The 25,924-nt window shown below is 48.9% G+C and overlaps 9 protein-coding genes across 9 annotated transcripts; 5 read left to right on the top strand and 4 right to left on the bottom strand.

Annotated features, from left to right (window-relative positions):
- Positions 1-355: 355 nt before the first annotated feature.
- APUU_12062A (putative C2H2 transcription factor) lies at positions 356-3,807 on the top strand (the record flags this gene model as incomplete). Its single annotated transcript, XM_041698222.1, has 6 exons — positions 356-386; positions 494-710; positions 801-2,322; positions 2,386-2,652; positions 2,704-2,848; positions 2,903-3,807. 6 exons carry the CDS (start codon positions 356-358, stop codon positions 3,805-3,807), a joined length of 3,087 nt encoding a protein of 1,028 aa, XP_041551428.1.
- Positions 3,808-4,783: 976 nt separating this feature from the next.
- On the bottom strand, positions 4,784-5,776 carry APUU_12061S (uncharacterized protein; the record flags this gene model as incomplete). Its single annotated transcript, XM_041698221.1, has 1 exon — positions 4,784-5,776. One exon carries the CDS (start codon positions 5,774-5,776, stop codon positions 4,784-4,786), a length of 993 nt encoding a protein of 330 aa, XP_041551427.1.
- A 1,743-nt stretch (positions 5,777-7,519) lies between these two features.
- On the top strand, positions 7,520-10,872 carry LIG4 (DNA ligase (ATP) DNL4; the record flags this gene model as incomplete). Its single annotated transcript, XM_041698220.1, has 7 exons — positions 7,520-7,581; positions 7,663-9,773; positions 9,826-9,957; positions 10,013-10,145; positions 10,200-10,305; positions 10,357-10,786; positions 10,850-10,872. 7 exons carry the CDS (start codon positions 7,520-7,522, stop codon positions 10,870-10,872), a joined length of 2,997 nt encoding a protein of 998 aa, XP_041551426.1.
- Positions 10,873-12,059: 1,187 nt separating this feature from the next.
- Positions 12,060-13,556, bottom strand: APUU_12059S (uncharacterized protein; the record flags this gene model as incomplete). Its single annotated transcript, XM_041698218.1, has 1 exon — positions 12,060-13,556. The coding sequence occupies one exon, from the start codon at positions 13,554-13,556 to the stop codon at positions 12,060-12,062; it is 1,497 nt and encodes a 498-aa protein (XP_041551425.1).
- Positions 13,557-15,801: 2,245 nt separating this feature from the next.
- Positions 15,802-18,725, top strand: APUU_12058A (putative C6 transcription factor (NirA); the record flags this gene model as incomplete). The annotated part of the gene is made up of 5 exons (XM_041698217.1): positions 15,802-15,954; positions 16,010-16,064; positions 16,129-17,068; positions 17,126-17,494; positions 17,549-18,725. 5 exons carry the CDS (start codon positions 15,802-15,804, stop codon positions 18,723-18,725), a joined length of 2,694 nt encoding a protein of 897 aa, XP_041551424.1.
- An 862-nt stretch (positions 18,726-19,587) lies between these two features.
- APUU_12057S (serine/threonine-protein phosphatase) lies at positions 19,588-20,980 on the bottom strand (the record flags this gene model as incomplete). The annotated part of the gene is made up of 3 exons (XM_041698216.1): positions 19,588-19,590; positions 19,650-20,904; positions 20,964-20,980. The coding sequence occupies 3 exons, from the start codon at positions 20,978-20,980 to the stop codon at positions 19,588-19,590; spliced, it is 1,275 nt and encodes a 424-aa protein (XP_041551423.1).
- Positions 20,981-21,683: 703 nt separating this feature from the next.
- On the top strand, positions 21,684-22,115 carry APUU_12056A (uncharacterized protein; the record flags this gene model as incomplete). The annotated part of the gene is made up of 1 exon (XM_041698215.1): positions 21,684-22,115. One exon carries the CDS (start codon positions 21,684-21,686, stop codon positions 22,113-22,115), a length of 432 nt encoding a protein of 143 aa, XP_041551422.1.
- A 425-nt stretch (positions 22,116-22,540) lies between these two features.
- alg3 (dolichyl-P-Man:Man(5)GlcNAc(2)-PP-dolichol alpha-1,3-mannosyltransferase) lies at positions 22,541-23,912 on the top strand (the record flags this gene model as incomplete). The annotated part of the gene is made up of 2 exons (XM_041698214.1): positions 22,541-22,670; positions 22,723-23,912. The coding sequence occupies 2 exons, from the start codon at positions 22,541-22,543 to the stop codon at positions 23,910-23,912; spliced, it is 1,320 nt and encodes a 439-aa protein (XP_041551421.1).
- Positions 23,913-24,068: 156 nt separating this feature from the next.
- APUU_12055S (putative eukaryotic translation initiation factor eIF1a-like protein) lies at positions 24,069-24,525 on the bottom strand (the record flags this gene model as incomplete). The annotated part of the gene is made up of 2 exons (XM_041698213.1): positions 24,069-24,165; positions 24,215-24,525. The coding sequence occupies 2 exons, from the start codon at positions 24,523-24,525 to the stop codon at positions 24,069-24,071; spliced, it is 408 nt and encodes a 135-aa protein (XP_041551420.1).
- Between the last annotated feature and the right edge of the window lie 1,399 nt (positions 24,526-25,924).

The following is a 25,924-nucleotide window of genomic DNA, read 5'->3' as shown; positions in this document are numbered from 1 at the left end:
ATATTCTATTTTTATTCGCCATTATTTAACCGAGTAGCAAAGATGACATGACGGATAACTGCCGGTTCCATCAACGCATTCGCAAATCGCAGCAGCGACAGCCCTGGCTCGCAGCATCTCGGACTTCCCCGCTTCCTCCCCCAGTCTTAAATCTGGCCTAATATCAACCGACTTCTTCAGAGGCTCGAAATGTGTGATCGGCCCACTTTCACACGACTAGCTCTGCTTCGAGAAACTGCGTCTCTTTCGCGATGCGCCAGGGCTATCTGCTTCTCTCCTATGTCTCCCTGTCCTGATGCATTGCGCTATAATGCCATTTTCTTGTCGACTTTGACTCAGTCGTCCATGAGACAGTATGACCTCGGAAAAGAGCGATACCAGCCAAGGTACTTGCAGTCCTCTCCGTAACCCACCCCCAAGTCTCCAACCTTTCATCTCCGCCCCCGCAATCCAGTCAATCTGGAGGCAATCATGGAATAACAATCCACCACAGAAGCTTCGGACCCGCAGGAAGCTGAAGCAACAGCTAGACCTGGCGGCACCAACCATGGTCGTGAAATTGAAGAGAGCTCGTCTGTCAGCGGCCAAACCAAGTGCTCGATCTGCCAGAGCACGTTCCGGAGACCCGAGCACCTGAAGCGCCATTTTCGCAGCCATACCAAGGAGAAGCCTTTCGAGTGCACTCAATGCGGTCGTCATTTCTCCAGAACGTACGTTAGAGCACCTTTCTTCCTATTCGCCGCCGCCCTGGCCGCATCTGTTGCTGAGTATCTTGGGGCCTCGACTCTAACTATCACTAGTGACACGCTTCATCGCCATGAATTGAGTCATCATACCATAGGCACTGACGGAGGAAAAGACCGCACACATAGAATCACTGTCAAGACGTTTCGCGCTTGTTACAAATGTGCGCTTGCGAGGGTGCGTTGTAGCGGTGGTATGCCGTGTACTCGTTGCGAAAACAGGTCTCTCGAATGTCAGTATCCGACCGAGCGACGCTCCAAAGCCAAGGTTCAGAAGGGCGCAACCCAAACTATATCGCTCGATGGGAAAGGCCCGCTCTCCGGATCAACCTCACTTCCCTTCTCTGTGCATGGCCCCGAAGCCTCTCAGAACAAAGAAAGTGGAAATCCCGTCAGTCAACCCGGATATCAAATGGGTCAGTTTCAACTGCACGTGTCGGAATCCCATAAAGTTTCTACGCCCCGTTCAGATGGTATGGTGGGATCCAATTATCATGCGCACTTAGAACGTGACGGAAATTCGCCTTCCTTAATTCGAGCGGACGTTGCTGCTGTCTCGGAATCGTACCCCCCGTACGGCCGTGTAAACCAACAATCATATCCCCAGGCACCGCTAACTCAGATTCAAACGCCTTTAACAGTTGACCAAAAACGACTCAGCTATTCATTAGACGGTCGACACGCAGAAGCTCCCCCACCTAGTAACTTCGTTACTGGGATTCCGGGCTCGGACAATGCACATGTACAATTAGGCTTCCCGCAACCACTTCTAGGTCAATCCGCAGTTCCTACAATAAATTGGCTATCAAGTGACTTTTTGCTCGAATCGGTGCCTGATCAAGGTTTAACGTCTGGGGCCCAGCACCCTTTTCAAGCAGGCGTTTTCGAGGGCTCGTTAAGCCAGACAACATGGCTACCTCCGGTTATCAATACGGAGCCCCAGGGCTCTTCTTTGTCCGGGAGTATCTCTCAAACTCCATCTGGAACTACTTCGCTTGGCGATGTAGAAAGCCCCGGTCATTTCACTCGTGGACTGCGTCAACAATCACAATCGGGACCATCCAAACGGCCCACAGACAATACTGCTGATGAGCCAAGTGAGCGACTTCCAAAGCACAGGCGAACTCAGTCATCGTGGCCAACGCAAAATGCCGAGTCTCTCGATATATTCCTAAAGTTCCAAAATAGCAAACCTCAATTTGCATTCCCGGCAACTCAGGAGTTACAGACGGGCTCCGTGCCTGACACCCCAGTTGGTTGCAGCCTTGAACCTACAACGTACGACGAAATACACCACGCATTTTTGCGTCTGTGTTGTACAGAGAACTTTCTATATTCCAAATTCGAATCGCCCAATTTTCCGGACAAACTGACGCTATCGAATTTTCTTCATCATTATTTTCACTTCTTCCACCCCATATACCCAATTTTCCATACTCCAACATTTAATCCAAACAAATGCCACTGGATAGTCACACTTGCGTTAGTCGCAATAGGCAGCCACTCTGCAAGCTTCTGTGAGCAAAATGGGACGGCTACGGCATTCCATGAGTTTCTTCGTCGAGCAGTCTGCGTTGAGGTGAGCGGCAGTAACCGTGCGTGTTGGCGCCTATTCTTGGTAGCTAATTGAGTTTCACTCTAGAAAGAGAAAAGCCTGTCTGAACCCCTGCCACTCTGGCACCTTCAAGCAATGTTACTGAATTGTATTGGGAGGCTTCATGGAGGCAGTGAAAATGGCAAGCTTTCCGCACTTGGCGACTTTGGTGATCTCATCAACCTTGCAACGCGTGAGAAGCTCCTGTCCCGCTCAGACAATCCGACTACTGAATCAGATCAACCGCCCGATGAGCAACAATGGATACTATGGGTTGAAGAAGAATCTCGAAGACGTACTGGCTATCTGATATGGGTATGATATGCCATAATATCATAATTGAAGTGATATGCTAAATAACGCCAGCTTGTGGATTGTACAGCTTCCTACCAGTTTGACACGAAACCACATTTTTCTCTAGACGACGGCCAAGCACCCCTTCCGTGTAATGAGAAGATTTGGCACGCAGCCTCGTCTCGTATATGGAAAGGTCTTCGTGAGGAGCACTCAGGTATTTCTATTCCACGTATGCTCCCGTAATTCAAGACTGACATTTACGTTGCAGAGCAGGAAAAGATTTCCCTTTACGACGCGGTACTGACTCTGTACATCGAAAAAAGGCTTATACCCGAAATAGGCGAGCTCAGTCACATCCTGCTCATACATGCGCTATATCATCGAATGTGGGAGGTCGGAGAGTACTTCCGCCGTCCACTCTCATTCTGGAATCCAACCGCCAAAAAGCAGTCCCGAAAGCTAGCAATTCCATCAGGGTCTGTTTGGCTACCAGGGATCCCTTCGTATTCGAAATGGCGCAACAGCGCGTGCGATTGCTTGGATATTCTCCATTGGACTGCGAATGGCACCATAGCCAAAGCAAACGGACACGAACATCCCACAATCTTGCATCTCCACACAGCCCGTATCATACTTCTTGCGCCGTTCCGGGAAATTCGACATCTAGTAAACCTCCTAGCAATGCAGAAAGTCAACTGGGAAGACCGCCAGCAGGTTATTGAGTGGCATTATGTGTTGCGCTGGATCAAGCACGATCAATATAAGGCCCGGTTAGCAGTGATTCATGCCGGATCGGTGCTATACCATGTGCGCAAGTACTCCACCAAGGCATTTCATGAGCCAGTAGCCACCTACCTTGCAATCCTCACGCTATGGGCGTACGGGCTGTGCTATAAGCAAGCCTCTCCCGAGCTTGCGACTTCTCGACGCGACTCAGCAATCGGGCCTAGCGTTATCAACCTCGACCAGCCGTGCTCTGATGAGCTAGTCCAATCCTTTGTTAGGGAGGGTCAAATGATGAAAGGGATGTTGACGAATGTAGGAGATATTTGTGCGCCACATGGGCCGGAGGAAATCTTACGAGTTGGCTGCGAAACACTCTCGGGTCTTCACTCCTGGGGCTTGGCGAAATCATTTATGGTAACTTTGATGAGGCTTATTGATTTGGTATGATATATATATTTGTCCTTATTGCTCATTCTATGACGGGAACTGCAAAGTGGCTGGCCATCAAGTCTCCGGTTCGTTAATGTTATGCTGCTGCTAGTTGGTGAGGTTCCGCGCGTTAATATCTTGATACCTAGAAGTTTAGTACTTCAGCTTATGTTTCTCACCATTCACTCATAGTTAATTGTTTATTAACAGAACGCTATATGTCTACTTTCACGGCCTTTTTCTTGGGATGTATTCGGAGTTTATAAAGTCAACGGGTTATATGTTGTATGGAGCTCTCAACTATATATGGAGATATTGTAAATTGGACTTACCCTGGAAAAGAACCGTCTGGTTGGAGTGTGGGTGGTGATTGTATATGTTTGGAGTATACATTGTCGACAGGCGGCCAGTAAATATGTTGTCGTTATTTCTTCCTCAATTCCTTGAATTTCATAAAATTAGAGATTATCCGCAAACCCGAAATATCAGCTTGATTTGTGATCACATTTAGCACCAACAATTGCTGTAAACTCTTTAATTACTAGTTGAAGAAGATACGAATTCAATTTTAACTCCAATTGTGGTGTGAGGCCAGTTGAAAATCGGCCAAGGCGAAAGCATTCATAAGCTTGAGCAGGATGGAGAGCATGCAAGGCCCTTGATAATTAATAATTAAAGAAACACCGAGTAACATAATAATACAAATGCGGCTTTAAGAAGACCACGGGCAGAACGATGATAGAATAGACAGACTTGCTACAGAAGGTCAACGAGAGCCCGCAACACCCAAGACGGAATAACATACCAAAACCTCCTTAATTCCAGTATTTAGTCAGAGTTTGGATTTTTTACTACATAGATTTGCTTTCTTGCAGAAAATGTGGCAGAAAAACAAGACAAAATGAACGACGCCAGCTGCCAGTAAACCAGTCGCGACCTATCCCAAGGCTTTCGTGGATACATATAACCCAGCCCAGTATGACTAGATCAATAATTAATGCAACGGGTCCACCGTCTGCTGCGTTTTCTGGTACTTATCCCACCACCCTCGGTTGGTGTCGTGTGGAATCACGCCCCAATGCATCATGGCATTCTCCTCGGCTGTGCCCATACCAAGCCTTGCGTAAGCCTGAATCCGGGTCAAGGTGGGCACGCCGTCGTCGACCTTAAGCCGCAACTTAGATCCAATGACTTCGCGGTTGGCCCCAGCATTGGTTGTGGTAAGAAATGTGCCCAAACCAAGAACTAGAAGGGAAAGCATCTGGATCAGGAAACTGCTCATTCCGAGTGCAATTGCGTGCACACCAAAGGCAGCCCAGGAAGCAGCCTTCAGACGGTAGGAGCATTCCTTGCGAGTGTCGAGAAGCATACACTTGATGATGAGTATACGAGGACCGACGATTGTAACAATCTTGGAATTTGGTAGGACCAGGAGCACCTTGACGACTTCGCTACCAAACCCCTCCTGGATGATGCTGGACGCTGCGTCATTCAATAAACAACGCATTTTATGGACCAGCAGCTGCCGCACGAGCACAGAGCTTATCATGGCGAGAACATTGATGGTGCCCCATGCATCACCGATGATGGTTGCAAAAGCTAGGAGCGGTGCCATTGTCATGAAACCAAGAGCCATGGCCGGGGCAGTGCTGCACCATGTAGTCGGGTTGTCCTCAAGTCTAACTTGAATAGAGGTGGCACTGTGCGTCAAGAGAAACGAATTGAGCCAGCGAGTGAGCCAAGAGGAAATGTTCGGGGTAGTCGATACTTCGGTAATATTGTGCGCAGCGAATCCAAGCTCCGACTGCGTGATCTGGTTGTCCGCAACCACGAATGATCCGAAGGTGCGCATCCAATCTGCCCAGGAATGGACAAGGTTGCCAATGGAGTTTCCAATAGACTTATCACCGAAGATAGTCAAGATGCCTAGCCCGTTGAGTTCAACAGGCGCCCATTCGGCTAGGTGTGGGAGAAGCGGAAAAGGCATTGCGAGTGTAGTGTGTTATACTTGCTGTCCAACATAAGAGGCATGCCCGAGAAGTAACAGACACTGCGCGTACTTGACAGTGTATTCGTCGGAGTTTGGGAGGAAAGAGAGATGTGAAGTAGACGCTGAGGAAAAGGGACGATGGCGGGAGAGGAAGCGATATTTAAGCCACAAAGTCACAGGCCAGCAAACGAAGCAATGTCCGTTGTATTGTTGTCTTCATTCGAGCTCTATCAAACGCCCTATCTGTATTTTCAGGGAACTTGTCACAGAGCCTCGCTACATCCAGTTGATGATGGCCAAGACGTGCACGGTGAAAGAAAACATGAAGGCTGGATAACTCCCAACGTCTCCTTTGATATATCGACACCCTTCTTCCTCTCTACTTTTCCCCACTTATGCATAATATATTTCCGGTATGTCTCTTGTTTGTCAATTGCCAGGGAGCTGCGATTCCAGAGTACTAGCAAGTACAGAAAGAGATCTCCAGCCGAAGTCGACTTATTGATGCCGCAAGACAATTGATTCTGGCCACAAGGTTGTCCTCTTGATCTACCGTCTCTCGTAGATGGGTTTCTTGAACCAAACTCTGCGTCATAGCAAGCAGTTGCAGCTCATATCCACGTAGTGAATCCACTTCGTCCACTTGAACAGTCTTCGTAATCTTCCACAACCACATCGTGAGAACCATAGCAAATTCAAGATGGCATATTGAGTGCTGAATGCCCCAATATAATGTCTGTGTGTGCGCGACGTAAGCAATACCCGCTCGCACGGGGATGATGAGTGCGTGAACACATTGTAGGACTGTGCGGTCTAGGGAAGGGTTCATTATGGTGTCAGGCCTGTGTTTGGGATTTGATTGAAGGAGCCTGGTGTGTGTGGAGGACGTCGAATACCTGTATCAACCTCATGTCTAGAAATTCCCTCTGAATGATATAACCTTTCATGGCGCGCCAAAAGTTCCCTGGAAAGAAATTCAGGCACTGAATCTCACAATGTGCAGAGGCATATACTTACTGCCGTCCGAACGAGCCACCACGGTGGCAAATGATTGACTTATCCTGGGAGTTTACGCAAAAACAACTCAGTTGGAAATACGTACAGAGTAATTTATAAATACTTCCAAGTGTGGATTGAAGATAGGTAACGTAAACAGTATCGGGGAAGAGAGTCTCAGGCGGGTTCACTTATGGCGTTGTAACTGCCCCAGTCGCTTGAATTGCTTCTTGCAATACCGATATGGAGCAAGTACAGACCCAGGCCTTCCTCTGGGCATCTGGAAACGCAGTTTAATTAAGAGACGAAGTTTGGCAAGGTTGGAAAGTAGATGATTTCTGATTTCTTTCTCCAACTCAAAATTGGGGAAAAGTACTGATAAGATAAGAAGATCGGAGCAGATGTCACCCCACCACCCATACGATACTCAGAGGTGAATACAGCCTTGGGGAACCTTTACCAGCAATCTACATGGTTGATTTTATTTATACTGCTGTAGCAAAACGGTTTCTGAGTTTGTTGTGTGGTCATTGTGCGAGGGACGGCCTGGCTGGTGATGTCACCTCACATGCATCCTTATCGATAACTGTTGGAGCCTAGAGCTGCCTACGATCTGCGTCTCCGCCTCCTCAAGCTCAGACATGGACATGGCCGATTCAAATTCCCAAGCTATTCCTGGCCCGCGAGAAGCATAAATATCTCTTGTTGGGATACGGAATCTCTGAATACGTCCTTGCAATCACGATGGATCGCGATGAAAACATGCGCGAAGTTATGGAGGACGAAGAGACCGATCTTGATGAAAAGTAAACAAGCGCATAATTTATATTCTTCCCTCCTCTATCTCTCCCATGTCACAATTGGGCTGACATTGCGATTTAACATAGATATCCGAATCGTCCTCGAAACACTGCTCCCACCTTGCCATTCCACGATCTCTTCGAGACTCTCTTCCGCCCTCTTAGTGAAATAAAAAAGAAGCCTGCTGGGCCACCAGGAGGTCGCAGAAAAGTCGGTCCTCATGGCCAGCCAGCCACAAATCTTAATCCATTTGAGAGACGGCGTGATGTAATAGATCGCTTCATTTCAAGATGGCGGAAAGAGGTGGGCGATGACATATACCCCGCATTCCGATTAATCCTTCCAGACAAGGACCGAGACCGGGCAATGTATGGGATGAAAGAGAAGATGATAGGGAAGATGCTCGTTAAAATTATGAAGATTGATAAGAACTCCGAGGATGGGTTTAATCTTTTGAACTGGAAGCTTCCTGGGCAAGCGGCCACCTCCAGCATGGCAGGCGATTTTGCCGGAAGGTGCTATGATGTCGTCTCGAAACGGCCAATGCGCACGGAAGCCGGGCATATGTTGATCGAAGAAGTTAACGAGAAGCTTGACCAGCTATCCACTGCGTCGAAGGAGGAGCAGCAGTTGCCGATTCTTGCGGAGTTCTACCGTCGCATGAACCCTGAGGAGCTCATGTGGTTGATCCGGATTATACTTCGGCAGATGAAAGTGGGAGCGACAGAGCGGACCTTCTTTGATGTGTGGCATCCTGATGCGGAAAACCTCTACAGTATATCAAGCAGTCTTCGCCGTGTTTGCTGGGAGCTCCACGACCCCAATATCCGGCTTGATGCAGAAGATCGAGGTGTTTCATTGATGCAATGTTTCCAGCCACAGCTCGCGCAGTTTCAGATGCAGTCATTGGATCGCATGATTTCCCGCATGAGACCAACGGAGGATGATACTGTTTTCTGGATTGAGGAAAAGCTTGATGGAGAACGTATGCAGATTCATATGGTGTCTGATGCTTCTGTACCAGGCGGCAAAAGGTTCAAATTTTGGTCACGAAAAGCCAAAGACTACACATATCTTTACGGCAATGGCATATATGATGAGGCAGGTTCCTTGACCCGACACCTCAAAGACGCCTTCGCAGACGGGGTCGATAACCTGATACTAGATGGCGAAATGATTACCTGGAACACTGAACAAGATGCCCCTGAACCCTTTGGTACACTCAAGACGGCTGCTTTATCTGAGCAAAGGAGTCCATTTCAACAAGGCATCCACCCGCTACTCCGCATTTTTGATATCCTCTATCTCAACGGTCGAGACCTGACAAGGTACACACTACGTGATCGTCGAAATGCTTTACAGAAAGTCATAAAGCCTGTACATCGACGATTTGAAATACATTCATTCGAAGAGGCTACTGCCAAGGCCGAGGTTGAAGCTTCGCTCAGGAGGGCGGTTGCGGAAGCTTCTGAAGGCCTAGTTCTAAAGAATCCTAGGTCCCCATACCGCTTGAATGAGCGACACGATGACTGGATGAAAGTGAAGCCCGAATATATGACCGAGTTTGGGGAATCTCTTGACCTCGTCGTGATCGGAGGCTACTACGGATCTGGCCATCGAGGCGGCAACCTTTCTAGCTTCTTGTGCGGCTTGAGGGTTGATGAGGGCCAGTCTTCTCAAGGGTCGAAACCCACCAAGTGTTACTCTTTCTGCAAAGTAGGCGGAGGTTTCACGGCCGCCGACTATGCGAACATCCGACATCACACCGACGGCAAGTGGACGGAGTGGAACCCTAAAAGGCCGCCCACGGCATATATTGAACTTGCAGGGGGCGATGCTCAGCACGAACGACCAGATATGTGGATCAAACCCGAGAATTCGGTGGTCCTCTGTGTGAAAGCGGCCTCCGTGTCGGTTAGTGATCAGTTTCGAATCGGCTTGACGCTTCGGTTTCCGCGGTTCAAGCGGCTGCGCATGGATAAGGACTGGAGTAGTGCACTGTCTGTGCAGGAATTCCTAGATCTGAAGTCCAACGTCGAACAAGAACAAAAAGAGAAGGAGTTCAATGTTGAGAACTTTCGCAAGAAACGGGTAAAGACGTCGACTAAGAAGCCGCTTACGGTAGCGGGATATAGCGAGGATGCAGAGGTTCAATATTCTGGCCCATCAAGGCATATATTCAATGGGCTCAACTTCTGTAAACTACCACCCTGGTACTTCTCTTATCGCCGATAGCTAACCAGTCATAGATATCTTAACCGATACAAATTCGCCAGTCAAGAAGTCAAAGACGGAACTGGAAAGCCTGGTGAAAGCCAATGGAGGCAAAATTTATCAAACGAATAGCGCCGCTCCCAATACGATTTGTATCGCAGATAGGAGTAAGCTATACCCGGAGATCTTTTGCGAACCGTTTGATGATTAACACATGAACAGGAACCGTGAAAGCAGCATCGTTGCAGAAAAGTGGCGATGCCGACATCATACGACCATCTTGGATACTTGACTGTATCCGACAAAGTGAAATTGACGCTGGTCTTCCAGATTTGCTTCTTCCTCTTGAGCCTAGGTATGGGGTCCCTTGTAAATGACTGGGAATGAGGCGTTCACTGACTGCGCGTAGGCATATGTTTTTCACCACAAGAGATAAGGAAGAATCAGTATCAGCGAGCGTAGATCAATTCAAAGACAGTTATGCTCGTGATACCACAGTCGAAGAGCTGCGGGATGTAAGTGTCGTTTATGAGTCCATGACATGGTTGCTTGCTGACATCGACAAGCTTCTAGAGCAAATGGGCAAAGAACGGGAGGACAATGAAACCTGTAGTCTTGAAGCCATTGAAAGGGTTACAGAAAGTATCCAAGGAAAGGTCGATTCTGGTTGGACAATGCCGTCTGGGTGGCTATTCAAGGGATTGACCGTATATTTCCCTAAAAATGGCGAGGATGATCTGGAATCAAACAGTCTTCAACCAAAACAGTCACATCGAACCCACCTAGCCAGGAATACCGTGAGGTTTGCAGGTGCAAGCGTGACACACTCATCGAAGGATCCATCCGTTACACATATCGTCGTCGGCCCAGAAACCCCAGCATCGGAAGTATCTACACTTCGCGAAACGTTATCAACGTGGAAAAAGATTCCGCACATTGTCAAGGTCGATTGGATCGAGGAAAGCTGGAAAGAGCGGACACTCTTGGATGAAGAGCGTGAGTCTTCATTCACCTAGCCGAAGTCCAGCCAAACAGACTAACTAGATTCGACTTATCTAGGCTTCCAACCGTCCCGAAAATAATGAGAATATTCACGCCTATATCAGCATATCCCAAATCCCAGTGAACGAATGGTATAACATATATTACACATTTCCAAATTCAGATACCCCTTGTCTATGCAAGTATGCAAATACATACGCCTGATCGCCATAGCGGTAATAATCACCTAGCTTCAAAATATAGTACCCAAATGAGTATGACTTCATTATTTCCCCTTCCTGTCACCGGCAGTATCAGCCAAGTCGCCAACATAGCCAGATGACCATTAAGTATCCGCATGTTCTCAACAATATGCCCAATCGCAACCCCGTCCGTGCACTGCATTCATCCATTCAGCCTTAGCGATCCTGCCGACAAAGAAAAGGCAGGCGACCCCTCTCTTGAACCAAAGCAAGCAGGAAAGCTGCAAATGGGGTTGGACGCTAGTCCTCGATTGGGTAGAGATAAGAGTTCACCACTCACTGGACACAGAGAAGTCAGGCTGTCAGACAGCGCAGGATATCCGGCATCCATGCAGTTGAACTTAGCCGTTACCTACTGTAGGTAACGGTGCGTCGAGTGGACCGACGACCGGCGTGCAACTGTTCAGATAAGAAACTAGTAGTTAGGTAGCTTTCCCCCCATACTGAATTCCATATACTACCGAAAAGGGATGGATCTCTCGCCCTGAGTTTCCCCCGCTCTGCGAGGAAACGTGAACCAACGTAAGGGTTGGATACTATCCTATCTGGGGATTTTCTAGTGCAAATCCATTGCACTAGTGTTTGGTGGCATCCATGGAACATCGCTGTGCATGAAGCTTCTATATAATTGCAGACGATTGGCTCAGAGTAGATACCTCGGATGCTGTGCCCGTTGCAGACCGACCGGTTCTCTCAATACAGAGTACATGTTGTGGTTTTAGATATTCAAGTTAATCATAGTAATAGCAGTTCTGATTTTAGATGTAATCTTCGCTATATTGAGGCGACAGCCATTTTGTATATAAGAAAGACTGGGGAAAGTGGTATCAAGCACCCAAACACCTTGCCCTTTGCGCTGTTGAAACTATCCCCAAAGCAGGCTTAAAATACCTACCCAAAATGCAAGTACCGTGTAAGAAAATAGTCATGGATACGAGAGCCGAACCAAATGAAGACGCCCGGCGCTGTGCATAACGAAAGTGGCGGATGGAAAGAAAATGACAAAGGAAAGCGAATGTGTAGGATCAGAATGATTCAATGGAAATTCCAATCCATCGAGACGGAATAGCAGGTTCTAGCTCATCTTCTTCCTCATACTCGAATGGAACGAGTTTGGTTTGGCCAGTCTTACGAGGGGGTAGGCAGACCCGAGCTCGAGTGGGGATGTCATCTCGTAGTTTTCCTCGGCGTCTCATGTTTGTCTCTAGAACAACCATGCGAAGGAAGTCGCTATTCTCTCGAGGTTCTCGCGGACGTGACATTGGAGGTGTCTCGGGATCAAAAGGCGAAGACTGTCGGCTGCGGTTCTTAGAGCTGGAGAACTGGAAGCGCCCCCTTTGGGACCAAGTCTTTCCTGAACGATGGTATGTTTGCATCTGGACTGAGATCGCGCAATTCTGCGAGTCAAGCGATTCATGCGGTTGGTCCTGGAAGCTATACATCTCCGCAGGCGAGAACATGGTTGGATTCAGATACCGACGCAAGGCTGGAGGTGGTGTTTCATTCATCGGAGGAGGTCTCCGGTCATCCGTCATTTTCGGGGTGATGGTGAACAATGAGCGGGTGAGGAAGTCATCGGGCTGAACCGATGGTGATGCAAAAGTTGAAACAGTTTGCGCTGCTGATTTGATCGCTCTTAGCGAAGCTGTTAGGTTCGACTTAAATGACCCCAGGCGCGGGAAGGACCGTGAGGCGGCTAAACCTTTGGGAGGTGGAGAGTCTAGCGGACATGACTTATGACTGTTTACTGTTTGCTCATCTTCCGACTCTGGTTGCGCCCTGTCTAGAAGTGGGTGATCAGAAACACAATTCTCGCAATTGGATGGGCGCCGGCGCCGTGAGCTCTTCTCAGAAGAGCTTCGTTGACTAGACGGGGTAAACGGTGTGGAGAGACTTGAAGGGGTTTCCAAGTCCGCATCCAGAGATGGCACAGAGTCGGCCGAGATAGATGGCGCAGAATATGAAAGCGATTCGCTGCCACCATCACTTGAGGCGGAAGATTTCTCGATCTCTTCCGGAGGACTAAGTAGGACGTCCAGTGCGGAGTTTCCCGTGCCACAGAATGCTGGGTCATCCAGTCCGTCCATCAGTAACTTGCTGAAGTCTTGCACATGGTTCCCACGAGGAAGCTTGCGAGATTCCCGAGCAGCCCAACTTCGCCGTGGGACAGGGATTGCAGTGGCTTCCAATATAGATGCGAGAGATGTCGGTACCGGCCGGTCACCCAGGGTCGTCGGCGATGACTGGCGAGAAACTCGGGTTCTTTTCGGGGTCCTTGGGTCTTTCCTTACTGTGCCAGTGAGCGGAGATGCCGTTCGGTGACCGCGCTTGGGAGGGATGACGACCGGAGTAGTGTGCATGCTCTGCGAGTTGGACTCGATTGGTAACTGAAGAGCCGACTCATCCTTTTGCGGCATCATGTCGATCGAAGACACTGCAACTAGGGGCCGCTGTTTCACGTTTCGTTCAAGCGGCTTTGGCGAAGGTATTGAGCTAAAGAGAAAGCCCCTAGGAACCATCATATTTACTGTTTGAGGCCACAGCGGAGATTACCGGAGGAAAGTTCCAAGCCTGACGAGGCACTCTGGTCGAGAGTTTGGGCGAGATACATGGATGGAACAGGAAAGGAGGGAAAGTGAAGAATGGAAGGTGTCCAGTAGTAAGCGGACGCTCTGACTCGAAAGGAAGTGCTTGGAGAGAGAGAGAGAAAGAGAGAGAGAGAAAGGAAGTATTTCGGCGATGATAAATAATAGGCCCACTACCGTGAACGGTTGCTGTGTTGGCAGCGTTAAAGCGTGGAGGCCCGATGCGGGAGGCCGCACCAAAGATGCAGGCACGCGACTTGCAGCTGTATGACTGGTCAAGAGGTAGAGTGACGGTCACCAGCAAAGGCACCCTTGACGATGAAGAAGATCGTGGATGGACCAGCAGTGGGCAGGAGGATGGACCAGCAGTGGGCAGGAGGATGGGGAAGACACGAGAGGTTTCTTGGGTAGATAGGTAACGTAGGTGTAGTTGGAGCAGTAGAAGAGCGGCGGATAACCATGATCTCAATCACAATCAAAGCCAAAGATAAGGAAAAAGAGCGGGTGTGACGGCATCCAGCAGTGGACCGTCGCTCCGGGTCGTGTTTTAAAAGTCGGCTGCGTATCGTATTTGTATTTGAGTTACCATTATTCATGGCCTATTATAAAGTGAACCTGGTGATTGGCTTGGATTCTCGCATGGCCCCCGTTTTCGTGTGTTTGATGTTGCAAAAATGACAGCTGTGACAATACAATACCGCGATCTGACAAGTTTCTCTTCTTCAGCCAGTGTTTTGTGTGAGAAAGGATGGAGAAACGGAGAGCCAAAACAACAAATAACAAAGCCAACTTGTAGGAGCATCCCCACGCAAGAACATTCGATTGCTCTTGTCTTCTTCTAGCCGACCGCTTATTTGAACACTCATGAGCAGTCTATTACCTAACTCGATTAGGGCTAACTAACTATTTCCAGGTTGATGCCTTGCAGTGCCTGCGTGCCCAACCTCTCTGAACAATCCCGAGTTACACGGTGTAGACAAGGATTCCGATTTCGACGACTCCAAAGTACGAGTCGGTAATGACTTACTAATACATGATCAAGAGCGTTAACTAGTTACGTAGTAAGTTAACTAAGTTAAAACGCTGACGCTCACGCGATCTTGGCTGGGCGCGCCAGAGTCAGCTGATTTGCTTGTTTGACACACAACCGTACTCTGTACCATAATCCAAAGCAACCAGGGACAGACATCAGACACTCCAGCGCCTCAGAGCTGTTAACGGAAGAGTCTCCTCTGGAAGATTCAGGTTGTCGTACAATTGACTTCTCTCGAGTCGGACATAGGCTTGGCGGGATTGGGAATGTGTGTGAACCATAGCGCCTTCGATCTGAGGCTCAAATATGTTTGCATACTCGCACGGGCGTAGTCACTGTAATAAAAATCCTTCTTCTATGAGGTGGAGATACAAGTGATGCCCCATTGTTAAACACCATTGTTAAGGCCTGCGAGTTCTAACCACGGAGAGCTGCATCCCCCACGAAAGCCCAGTTGGTACCGTGTCGCTTCTCCCAGAGAAACAGCGACAGCTTAGTCAGCAGTGCTTATCGGGCCGTTCAGCCAACCACAGGAATGTCAAGGCATTTCATGCTGCTTGACAAAAACCCCGGACTATCAGGATTCCACCTGCTATCTTGCACAGAGTTTGTCACCCAATAATCGTTCAAGGTTCTTTCCATCCCGGCTCCTCGTTGCCGCATATCGACAACTGAAACCACTGGTCCTGCTCGCGATCGCCATCTGACTCCGATCAACGATCCCCCTCCTAGAGCCCCCGGCCCCCCAACGCTGCCCGCCTCCACTTGCGGGTCATGGATGACAACCCCGGGGACATCATTCGATCCTGCTGAAGAAAGCTGTAAGTATATGGTCTCAATATTTGATTTGGAGCATGGCCAAATGATATTGCGCCTGTCAGTGCGCCATGCTCCGTTTAAACTCTACGTTGTACGCGCCGACCTAACGCATTCCCGGATCCCGGGGTAGATCGCATTGCCGTCAAACATCAGTAGCCATTTCGATGGTGTGCCCATTGTTTCGGGTCTCAAGTTTGCAAAAGCTGTCTCGCGTTTCTCTGCGTCCCGTTCGCGATCGCCCTCGAGAAAACACACCCAGCGCCCTCTTCTGTTAAGCATGCGCTCTCCTTGTCCAACGCTGTCACACATATCTGTCTGGGCTTGAGTATAATGGAGGAAAAGCTCAACCCGGAACCCATTTCCGACGGACCTCGAACAAACCCGTCGTCGAAGGCTCAAGGGACGAATGCGGATAATGCCACTTCGTCAAAACGACGTTGTGTCAGCACAGCATGTATCGCATGCCGTAGGCGAAAGTCCAAGGTAACGAGTGCCAATGCCTGGGTACACAAGCCTCACAAGTCTAATCCTTTGTCAGTGCGATGGAAACCTTCCTAGCTGCGCCGCCTGTTCCTCCGTCTATCATACAGCTTGTATTTCGCCCTACCTTGACAAAAACATGGGGATGGGAATAACGTTGGTTAACATATTTTTTAGGTGTTTATGATCCCAATTCCGATCATCGTCGAAAAGGAGTTTACAAGAAGGATACCGATACATTGAGAACCAAAAACTCAACCTTGTTAACTCTAATTCAGGCCATACTCAATTATGAGGAAGAAGACGCCTTTGATCTAGTTCGGCAGATCAGGTCGTGCGAGAACCTAGAAGATGTGGCACAGTCTCTCTTAAATCAAGAGAAAAAAGCCCTGGCAACGCCTGCAGACCCTGAAGATGAGAACCTCAACCAGGTGGATCAATTTGAGTCTGAATTGGCCGGAAAGATGAGCAATCTCGTCCTCGACGGATCTCGCAAATTCATCGGGGGAACGTCTAATCTCATCTTTCTACCCCCTGGGTCAGAGCTCAATGAGTTTAACCCCGGCTTGGATAGCGGTGGGGATTCCGAGGGTTCCGTCACGCAATGGACGAGGGTTACTGATGATTCCCGGCTCATTAACCACTTAATGACAATGTACTTCACGTGGCATTATCCCTTTTTCACCACGCTTTCCAAGGAACTCTTCTACCGTGACTACATCCGTGGGGTATCGAGTCAATATTGCTCGTCACTACTAGTTAACACCATGCTGGCTTTAGGATGCCATTTCAGCTCCTGGCCAGGAGCTCGTGAGGATCCCGACAACTCTGCCACAGCCGGAAACCATTTCTTCAGAGAGGCGAAGAGATTGGTCCATGAGAATGACGAACTTGCCAATTCAAAGCTATGCACGGTTCAGGCCCTAGCTCTCATATCCGTACGAGAGGCCGGGTGCGGTCGTGAAGGAAAAGGTTGGGTTTATAGCGGAATGAGTTTCCGCATGGCGCTTGACTTGGGCTTGAACCTTGAATCTTCAAATCTTGTGACACGCGACCTCAGCGAGGAAGAAACCGATGCGCGGCGCATTACTTTTTGGGGTTGTTTTCTTGTTGACAAGTAGGACATTTTCTTTCAAATTGGCGTGATGGATATGCTAACTTAACTTGCTTTTAGATGCTGGTCTAACTATCTTGGCCGTCAACCTCAATTCACAACATCCAACACGAGTGCCGCGAATTTGTATATCATCCCCAATGAAGAATCAACATTATGGTCTCCTTACACCGATACGGGCGCTAGTCGTGAATACGTGCAGCCTTCGCGAACAAGAGCAGTCGCCGTTCAAATCTCCGAGCTGTGTAGAATTAGTGGGGATTTATTAGTGTCTTTCTATGACCTCACTCCCACAGAAAAGCCGACGTCCAAGCAAATGGAGCTGAAAAGGCTGAGCGAGATTCATACGCGTTTAGAAGCTTGGAAGAAAGGGTTACCGAAGGAGCTTGAACCACGAGAAGGCCAGTTACCACAGGCGCTACTCATGCAGTAAGCTGACAACTACCTTACCTTGGTCCTCATCGTTTACTAACATTACCGTAGCATGTTTTTCCAGCTCCTCCTCATTCACCTTTACCGCCCGTTCCTCAAATACAACAAATCGACATCACCGCTTCCTCAACATGTTTCTCCGCGGAAGCTTTGCACGCAGGCTGCTGCGGCCATCTCGAAACTACTTCGTCTTTATAAACGTACATATGGCTTGAAACAAATTTGCAACATTGCAGTTTATATAGCACACACAGCCTTAACAATCCACCTTCTTAATATACCCGAGAAGAATGCCCAGAGAGATGTTATACACGGCTTAAAGCATCTCGAGGAAATGGGGGAGTTTTGGCTGTGTGCTCGGCGGACACTGCGAATCCTGGACATATCCGCCAATAAGTGGCAGATCCAATTACCCAGAGAGGCTGTTATCATTTTTGAACAAACACATGCGCGATGGGGTTCGTGGGGCTCTTGGGACCAGGCTGCGTCGCCCTCAACCACCGAGGAGTCACCGCCAGTTGTCGATGCCCAACCTCTATTTTCGACCGCCAATCTTTCCCCAACCCCTGTGCAGGCCTTAGGCAATCATGTTGCCAATCCTATCATCCAGCCATCACCAATTGTAGCAGGGCCTGTTAATTCTCAATTTCCACCGACACACTCGGCTCCTCTCTCGGTATCGGACATGCGTTCAGCCCAACGATCGTTGAGTGCCCAGCTCGCAAGAAACGAATCTCGCCAACCTGAACCCACTTATCTTCGACCAGTTTCGATCAACTATAATGTCGCCCACTCTGGTCAAATCGCGCCACAAGAAGCGTGGTACAATACAAATGAAGCGCATTTACGCTCCTTTGCTGCGGCCAACAATATGTCTGCCGCCTCTGCCGCCTCTCCTCTAACTACCTTTGATGCGTCAGAGAACCTGGTTGAAGAAAGTCAGGACTGGTGGTCTCGCGATGTAAATTCACTACACCTGGGAGCCGAGGACTGGACTCAGGGTTGGAATAACAGTATGCCAGCCACATCGCCAGACTGGCGCTACGAGGACAATATGCAAAACATTCCGTCTACGGCAGCGCCTGATGCTAATTCCAGGCCTCCACAGCCGGCGGCGATCCTAGCCACAATGCCTCCTAACATGCCCAGGCCGAATCAGAATTCTAACGGTCCTGGCACCAACAACAACCAGAATAATATTGTCTTTCCCGGAAATTTTCAGCAATAGAAGCAAGTCTATTTTACCTGGCCGCTTCGAATGAATACCCTTTATGATTTTTTATGGTGGTAGATTTATACGCATGACCTTTACGATGTGATAACAATCATAACATACATATATTCCCACTTTCTGTTTACTGCTCTCCTCCCTCGCTGACGCCCTATGGTTCCATAATAATACCTGTACCATGTTCCCTTTGTATCCCACTCTCACACTGGGATTCCTCAACAACCTGGAGGTGTTGGAACTCGTGCTATCTATTCATGATGTATATAGCTATATATTTTTTGGTTCATTTTTATTCCCCGGGCCCTCTCTGTTGGCATATAATGCAATTAGAAAGACGACCTAATGAATGCCGCTAGTGGTTTTTATGGTCGAACAGTATTTCAATACTCTCGACTAGTATATCTGAACCTGTAGGAATGTGCACATTGACTTGACAAGCCTAACGGATTTTAGTCAATCAAGAATCCATTATAACAAGGCGAGAAATCTCAAAACAGAAAGTGACTCTAGTCCATATCAAGGGGGAATGTGTGTTGTGCGGATAATGGTGTATATGAATACGGATGACGCCCTACGTATATGATCAAGATGGATTTAAGACCGTATGTAGCAATGGAAAATAAAACTCTCAATTCGTTCCTTTAAATCAGATGCTTGGAAAAGGTTACATATCTAATGTCGTTATCGAGTCGAATCGGTTCAGTAGACCGAAGGAATATGGTAGGAAGATGTATCGAGGGAGGAGGTAATAAGAAAATCACGGAAGATGGAAAAAAGAGGCCAGCATATATAGTATGGGGATATGAGAAGTTGGCTGTGGGAGGAAAGCCAAAGGGAATAGAAGTATGCTCATGTGGTATCACTATAGTGGGTGTGGTCAGCGTGTATGCGTGGAAAAAAGGGACAAGGAGAAAGTCTCACCAGAAAATAATCAGCAACTGGCTTCTTCGCAGGCATGCCTCTTGTATCTTGCGCAGCCGCCTCGAAAACACGGTATCTCCTTCCAGGGCTACGTAGAGATGGCTTGTCCACGGCACTGGTTAAGATACCGTTGCTTCTTCCGTAATCTCCGTTACTTCGAGTAACCGTACCGCCGTTACTGGTATCCTCGCCTAGCTCCAGGATGGCGGCGACATTTCCGCATCGGTAACAATAATTGGGGGCTGACCAGACAGTGACGATCCCGCCGTCAAACATCTCTTTGTAGCCTTCCATAACAAGTTGATGAGCACGAGCAATGAGGGAGAGGTCATTCTTGTAGTTAAATTGTTTCACAATATCAGATCCGAATAAGAAGCCAGCACCGCGAGGGCTCAGACCCCAACCGTCGATTTCGTCGGGATCTGACCAAAGGAGGTCGCACATGGCGCCTTCGTGGGGGACTTCTTGTTTCCTGTCAATGAGACGTATCTTATCGACAGTATCAATGAGCGGCGAAAGTCCGCCATGGACACAGAGCACCGCTCCTGTCCTGTTGCCATAACTGCCGGATCCACTGCCAGAGGCCCCTGTTCCAGGAGCGCCGGACCTTATGGGCGTCTGATCTTTGGTTGGTGTTGTGTGGCCATTGTCTAACGAGGTCCTTTGCCTTGGCCTATAAGTGCTCATGGTGACGTCGCCCTTAGAGTTCAGCACCTCAGTCTCAAGTTCGCTATCGTCGGGGGCCGACAGTGTGGATTGAGTAGCGTCATGATAAACTGGCCCTGACGGCTCCAACTCCGAACTAGCCCCAAGAACCAAGGCTCCCAGTGCGAGATAGTCAAACACCTCACAGCAATACCTCCATACGTTGGCACTTCCATACTTGCGAATACACTCGTCGTAAAACCCGTAGACTGTTGTGATCTGTCTGGATTCATGGTTCCCGCGGATCAAGGTGATGCGGTCTGGATAACGGACTTTAAGACAGAGTAAGAGAAGAAATGACTCAAGCGAGTAGAAACCGCGGTCGACGAAGTCGCCCATAAATAGGTAATTTGTGTCAGGAACGTCTCCGCCCACGCGGAAAAGCTCCATCAGATCGTGAAATTGGCCATGGATGTCCCCGCATATCGTGACTGGTGCATCAACGCAAACCACATTTCCTTCTTCTATTAGAAGTTCTCGCGCTTTGTAGCAGAGCTCACGGACTTGGGCCTCGGGGATTAAGCGACAGGCGCGCAGTTGGGCGATCGCCCTAGAGGAGGCAGGCGTTAGCTTGGTTTCATAGCCGAACGGGTGGCTATTGCACGATACCTATCAAGATCACTCATATTAACACAGCGCAAGCGAGGCACTGAAGTGATTCTACGACGACAGCCGGGCTTAAGGGACGGTTTATCTGTGGGTCCTGAGCTCTGGAGGAGAGGTCGGCGGGGAGATAGCGTTTGGAGCTCCGGATAGAAAAGAATGGTCCACTACGAGTGTGGGAACGAGACAATCATTTTCTTCTCATATGAAAGTCTCTGTGCAGTGAATCCAGAGCAGAGAGGACGAGAGTGAAAAGCAGAGAGGTTACCTGCAAAGAGGCGACGAAGATTCTGCTGATGAGGAGTTGGCTGCGTTGCGCGCCTCAGGTTTCTGGGCAGAGTGTGTCGCGTTCTGCTGGGCGGAAGGCATTTTGACCAATCACAAACTATATAGATAAGATTAGATCTGATCGCCAAGACTAGGCCGAATTCTCCCTTCCTTCATCCGCTCCAAAATGCGGCTTCATCCGGTCACGTCCTGGATCTACACCCCCCTCCACATTGCCATTGAACAGGGGATGTCTGTCTAAGGCGTGATATAACCCAACTAATATCAACGGGTTCTTTTACTTTGCCTTGAACCGTATGTTTATGCCCCTTTTTCTTTCTTCTAATGCCGTTGTTAACTGATCAGCCCACACCCCAGAATCAACCCATCCAATGTCACCCTGATCAATTGCAAGACCATAATAACGACAGTTTATCGTCTTCACAATCCTAAAAGAATATGCCGCCTCATCTACATCCGCGGTCGCGGTCAACAACCGGCCTTTTTGCCGGCACTTTACTGGCATCCCTTTTGGTTGTCGGCATTCCACACGTATTCCCATGTCCTTCCCCGCGGCGCACCTTTGCCGATTCCGAAATGATTATCACACCCGACGGTCAACAGATTCAAAGGATACGACGAAGGAGGCGGAAGGATGCTGATGACATACCAGAAGGAAATATTCTTCCACAGCCGTCATCGACAGTGGCCGACGAGGAGGTCTCGACGTTTCTACAACTGGAAGAGGAGGCTAAGCGATTCTCCGCACCTGGAAGAGAATGCCCAGTGCCAAAACCGACTGGGATTATAGGCGACTTGCTAGGCTTTTCGAACCGGACGACCACGCAGACAACCCCGGATGAAGGCCAACAAGCGGATGTCGGGAGGTAACGGAACCGACAACCCAGGGAGACATATGTCAGAATATGACGAACTGGAGGAAGGTGTTATGAATGAAGCCAACGACGGCGTCATTGACCCAATTGTGCCTTTATTATAGGCATCCGGGCAACCCATCAGAGGGGCCAACCCAGAGATATACCCTTGTACATATACCACTACTGTACCGTTGTCTATTTGTTGACGGTCCTACTATGCCTCGAGAGATCTTATATGTAACAACTACGATGATTATTATGAGAATAGACAAAATATTTTGAAGATGCCTCGCTCGATGTTTCGTCGAAAAATCTTTGTTATGTCAAGGTTAGCCGCTAATCCGAAAAAGGACAGCTATCATTGGCTCCAGCTCCAATCTGGCGTCAGGCCATGGATTACGACGATCGCGACTTCGAAAGTCATCCTCAACATTAACGATGGGTTTGATTCAATTGGTGAGCGAGCTGTGCTCAAATCCCAAACATACAAGATGGATCGCACCGCTCCTCAACATCGGCGATGGCCTGCTCTGCGCTCTCATAATTTGGAAAGTGCCTTGTGAGTTAGGTAGTCTTACTTTGCTTTCAGTTAACCAGAGCTAACAAATGCCCTGAAACAGATACTGAAATCGACTGGACGACGTATATGCAGCAGATACAAACATACCTCTCAGGAGAGCGCGATTATACCTTAATTAAAGGTTCCACAGGCCCCCTTGTCTACCCTGCCGCCCATGTTTACAGCTATGCATTATTCCACAACTTAACCGATGAAGGACGGGATATCGCCTTCGGCCAGATTATATTCGCTTTCCTATATTTGATCACGCTTACGATAGTTATGGCTTGTTATCGGCGAGTTGGGGCTCCACCGTACTTGTTCCCTTTGCTGGTTTTGTCCAAACGACTGCATAGCGTGTATATGCTGCGACTCTTCAACGATGGGCTTGCGGCGCTGGCCATGTGGGGCGCTATTTGGCTCTTTATAAATCGAAAATGGACTCCCGCGGTTATACTTTGGTCCCTTGGGCTTGGTGTTAAGATGACCTTGATTCTCTTGGCCCCGGCGGTTATCGTGGTGCTTGCATTGAGCTTGAGTATAGGGTCGTGCATCGGACTGGCTATTCTAGCCTTGGGTATTCAGGTTTGTGGCTACTCATACATTGGAACTTTCCTTCATGCTCCCATGGATGGCCGACTGACACAGGGACAGGTCATGCTTGCAACCCCATTCCTACAGGCGAATTCCAGCGGCTACTTTGAACGCTCTTTCGAATTTGGAAGGCAGTTTATGTTTAAGTGGACGGTAAACTGGAGATTTGTACCAGAGGAAGTATTTTTGTCCAAGGAGTTCTGGCTGGGCCTGGTAGCTTTGAATTTGCTCATACTGGTTATTTTTGGGGTCACGAGCTTCTCAAAGCCGTCCGGTACCAACTTGCCCAACTTCCTGAGCAACTTCTTGACGGGGCGATATCATGGCGTAGTCCTCCATCCATCCTTCATTATGGCCGTGTTGTTGACGACCCTTGCCATCGGGTTGCTGTGTGCAAGGTCTATACACTACCAATTTTTCGCCTATCTCTCTTGGGCGACTCCTTTCCTCCTCTGGCGGGCTGGCTATCATCCAATTTTCATTTATGCACTTTGGATACTGCAGGAGTGGGCTTGGAATGTGTATCCGAGCACCAACCTCAGCTCCACCGTTGTTGTCCTCTTGCTTTGCGCCCAGGTGTTTGGCGTCCTGAAAAACAGGAATACCGCATTTCCCACTTCACCGCCAAGACCCAGAGCGAAAGAACACGTTCAGTGAACATTTGTGTCGATATTGATCAGGGCCTTGACAAATCGGTCGGTGGTTCATGCTCGATCGAAGTTGTATGGAGTTCAAGTTGTCTGCTCCTTGCTTCAGAGGACGAACTGCGCGGGAGTATATTAGGCTGTCGGTAATTGTCAATTCGTCGTCTTGTTATGCGTCTGATTCGTCGGAGGAGGGCATCTTTCCGACGTTTGATTCTTCCTCGTCGTCAGATACCACGACAGGCTGTTTCACAAACTGTTTCGGCCTTTTCCAATGGTTAGATATGTTACCCACGGTTACATTCGCCCACTTACCAAAACGGAGTTTTGCGCCAGGCCTTTTCGTCCCGGACGATGTTAACGATTTCTCCCCCAAGCTTGTTGTCGCGAGTATCAAGAGCGTTTGTGTCCACTACCACAAAGGAACCGCGCTTCATCCAGATGGTGGACCTGAATTTAGCCGGGAGTTCCACCAGAGCCGTTTCTTTTGAGGGAAATTCGACCGAGTAGATGTTGTTTCCGGTGGCTTTAATAACTCGCGCGATATCTTGCCCCGGTGAAAGTTCATCAGGCGGGAACAATGTTTCTTCAGCTGTCGCAAGCACCTTGCGTCTCGGAGGAGGCATTGTAGAGACTCTGGGTGTAGATGTCAAGAATGGATATTCGAGGCTTGACTCGGCGAGCTATATGTCCACCGCACTGAGAATTGAGAATTAATAGCCGCTTCATATCATTGGTTTTGCCCCGCGGTGTTGAGGTCTTTTGATGTCACGTGTACGCTAAACCGTAAATGGATTTCGAGGCCACTAAGATAAAACGGCCAGAATCCACAAAGCCTGGGCACGGAGTAAGCCACACATCTTTCAAGTAGACAAACCCTCTATAGTTGGAGTTGTGCAGCATGCGAGCTAGATGGTTGAAATTTGAAACCATATACCTTCGGCTATCGCCGTTGACCGGCCCTGGATAAACAGGTTTGTAGGACTGCACATGACTCCCGAAATACATTTGCAAATTCCTATACAGTACGGAGTAAGGGGGATGCATGTACGTACTCGTGAAATCCGGAGGGTAAGACTAAGAATTAAGCATAGTCTGGATTTTGAGTTCCGTAACGTGAGCATTATTTGCTTTTTTGCCTGTAAAGGCTGCAGTCAGGGATGTTCAAGGCCTAATGAGGGGTTCTTTTGGCGGTCATGGTTGGAAGTAGGACCCCAGAGATCCCTGCTGGGCGAACATACGTTTTACGTTGACGAATTCTTCCCGGCTTCAAGCCCAGGCAAGAATCTGGCTCATGCACATAATTGTGTACTTCTCCGTGTTCGGATAACTGTTTGTTGAGGCAAGATCCAGGAACCAGCGGGCGAATTCCTGCCTCATTCCTGACCCATCGCAGACGCGTGAGGCCATAAGCCGCTTGCCGTACATAGTAAACCAACGCCTCGAGGAACTAAACAGGAGAAAGTCCGAGAGGCAAATCTCAGTCTTACATACATTCATTCACTCATTGACGCTGCGAGAGTCTGGAACCTCTTAGGAGCATATTGTAAGGCTCACACCGTGACCTCACCTTGGCTGCGTTTCAATTGTCTGTCCCGCACAGCCCCTTACAATAAATTCTGTGAATTGTGGATATTTCATCGATCTTGCCACGGGAATCTGAGAAAATCGGCCTCATTTCGTCATCGACTGATATTGTCTCACATGTGTCAAGCGTTCGAAAAGATCTGCTGAGGTTTTCTTGAGGGTTGCAGGATCCATCGCGACCCCCTCTCTGCCCTGTCACTGTCAACAAAAGCCCCGCGACAGCTTCCGCTTCTTCTCTCGTTCTCCCAACTCCACACTCCAAACCTCCCCTCCCCAAATCCCGCCCAATCTGTTGGCTGCCTACGCTACCGGCTTCGCCTCGTCTGTTCTCTCCTTCGACGGAGTGTTCCCATTTCCTGTCTTCTCTTCTTTTCTCTACCCCTCTTCAACTGGTCGCTTCGTTGCACCATCGCCGAGCCCGCTCCCCGACCACTGCCA

The sequence above is a fragment of the Aspergillus puulaauensis genome, chromosome 1, assembly GCF_016861865.1.
Source record: "Aspergillus puulaauensis MK2 DNA, chromosome 1, nearly complete sequence".
NCBI classification, from domain to species: domain Eukaryota; kingdom Fungi; phylum Ascomycota; class Eurotiomycetes; order Eurotiales; family Aspergillaceae; genus Aspergillus; species Aspergillus puulaauensis.
Note: the sequence above shows the minus strand (reverse complement) of the source record. Positions and strands in the feature narration are given on the sequence as shown.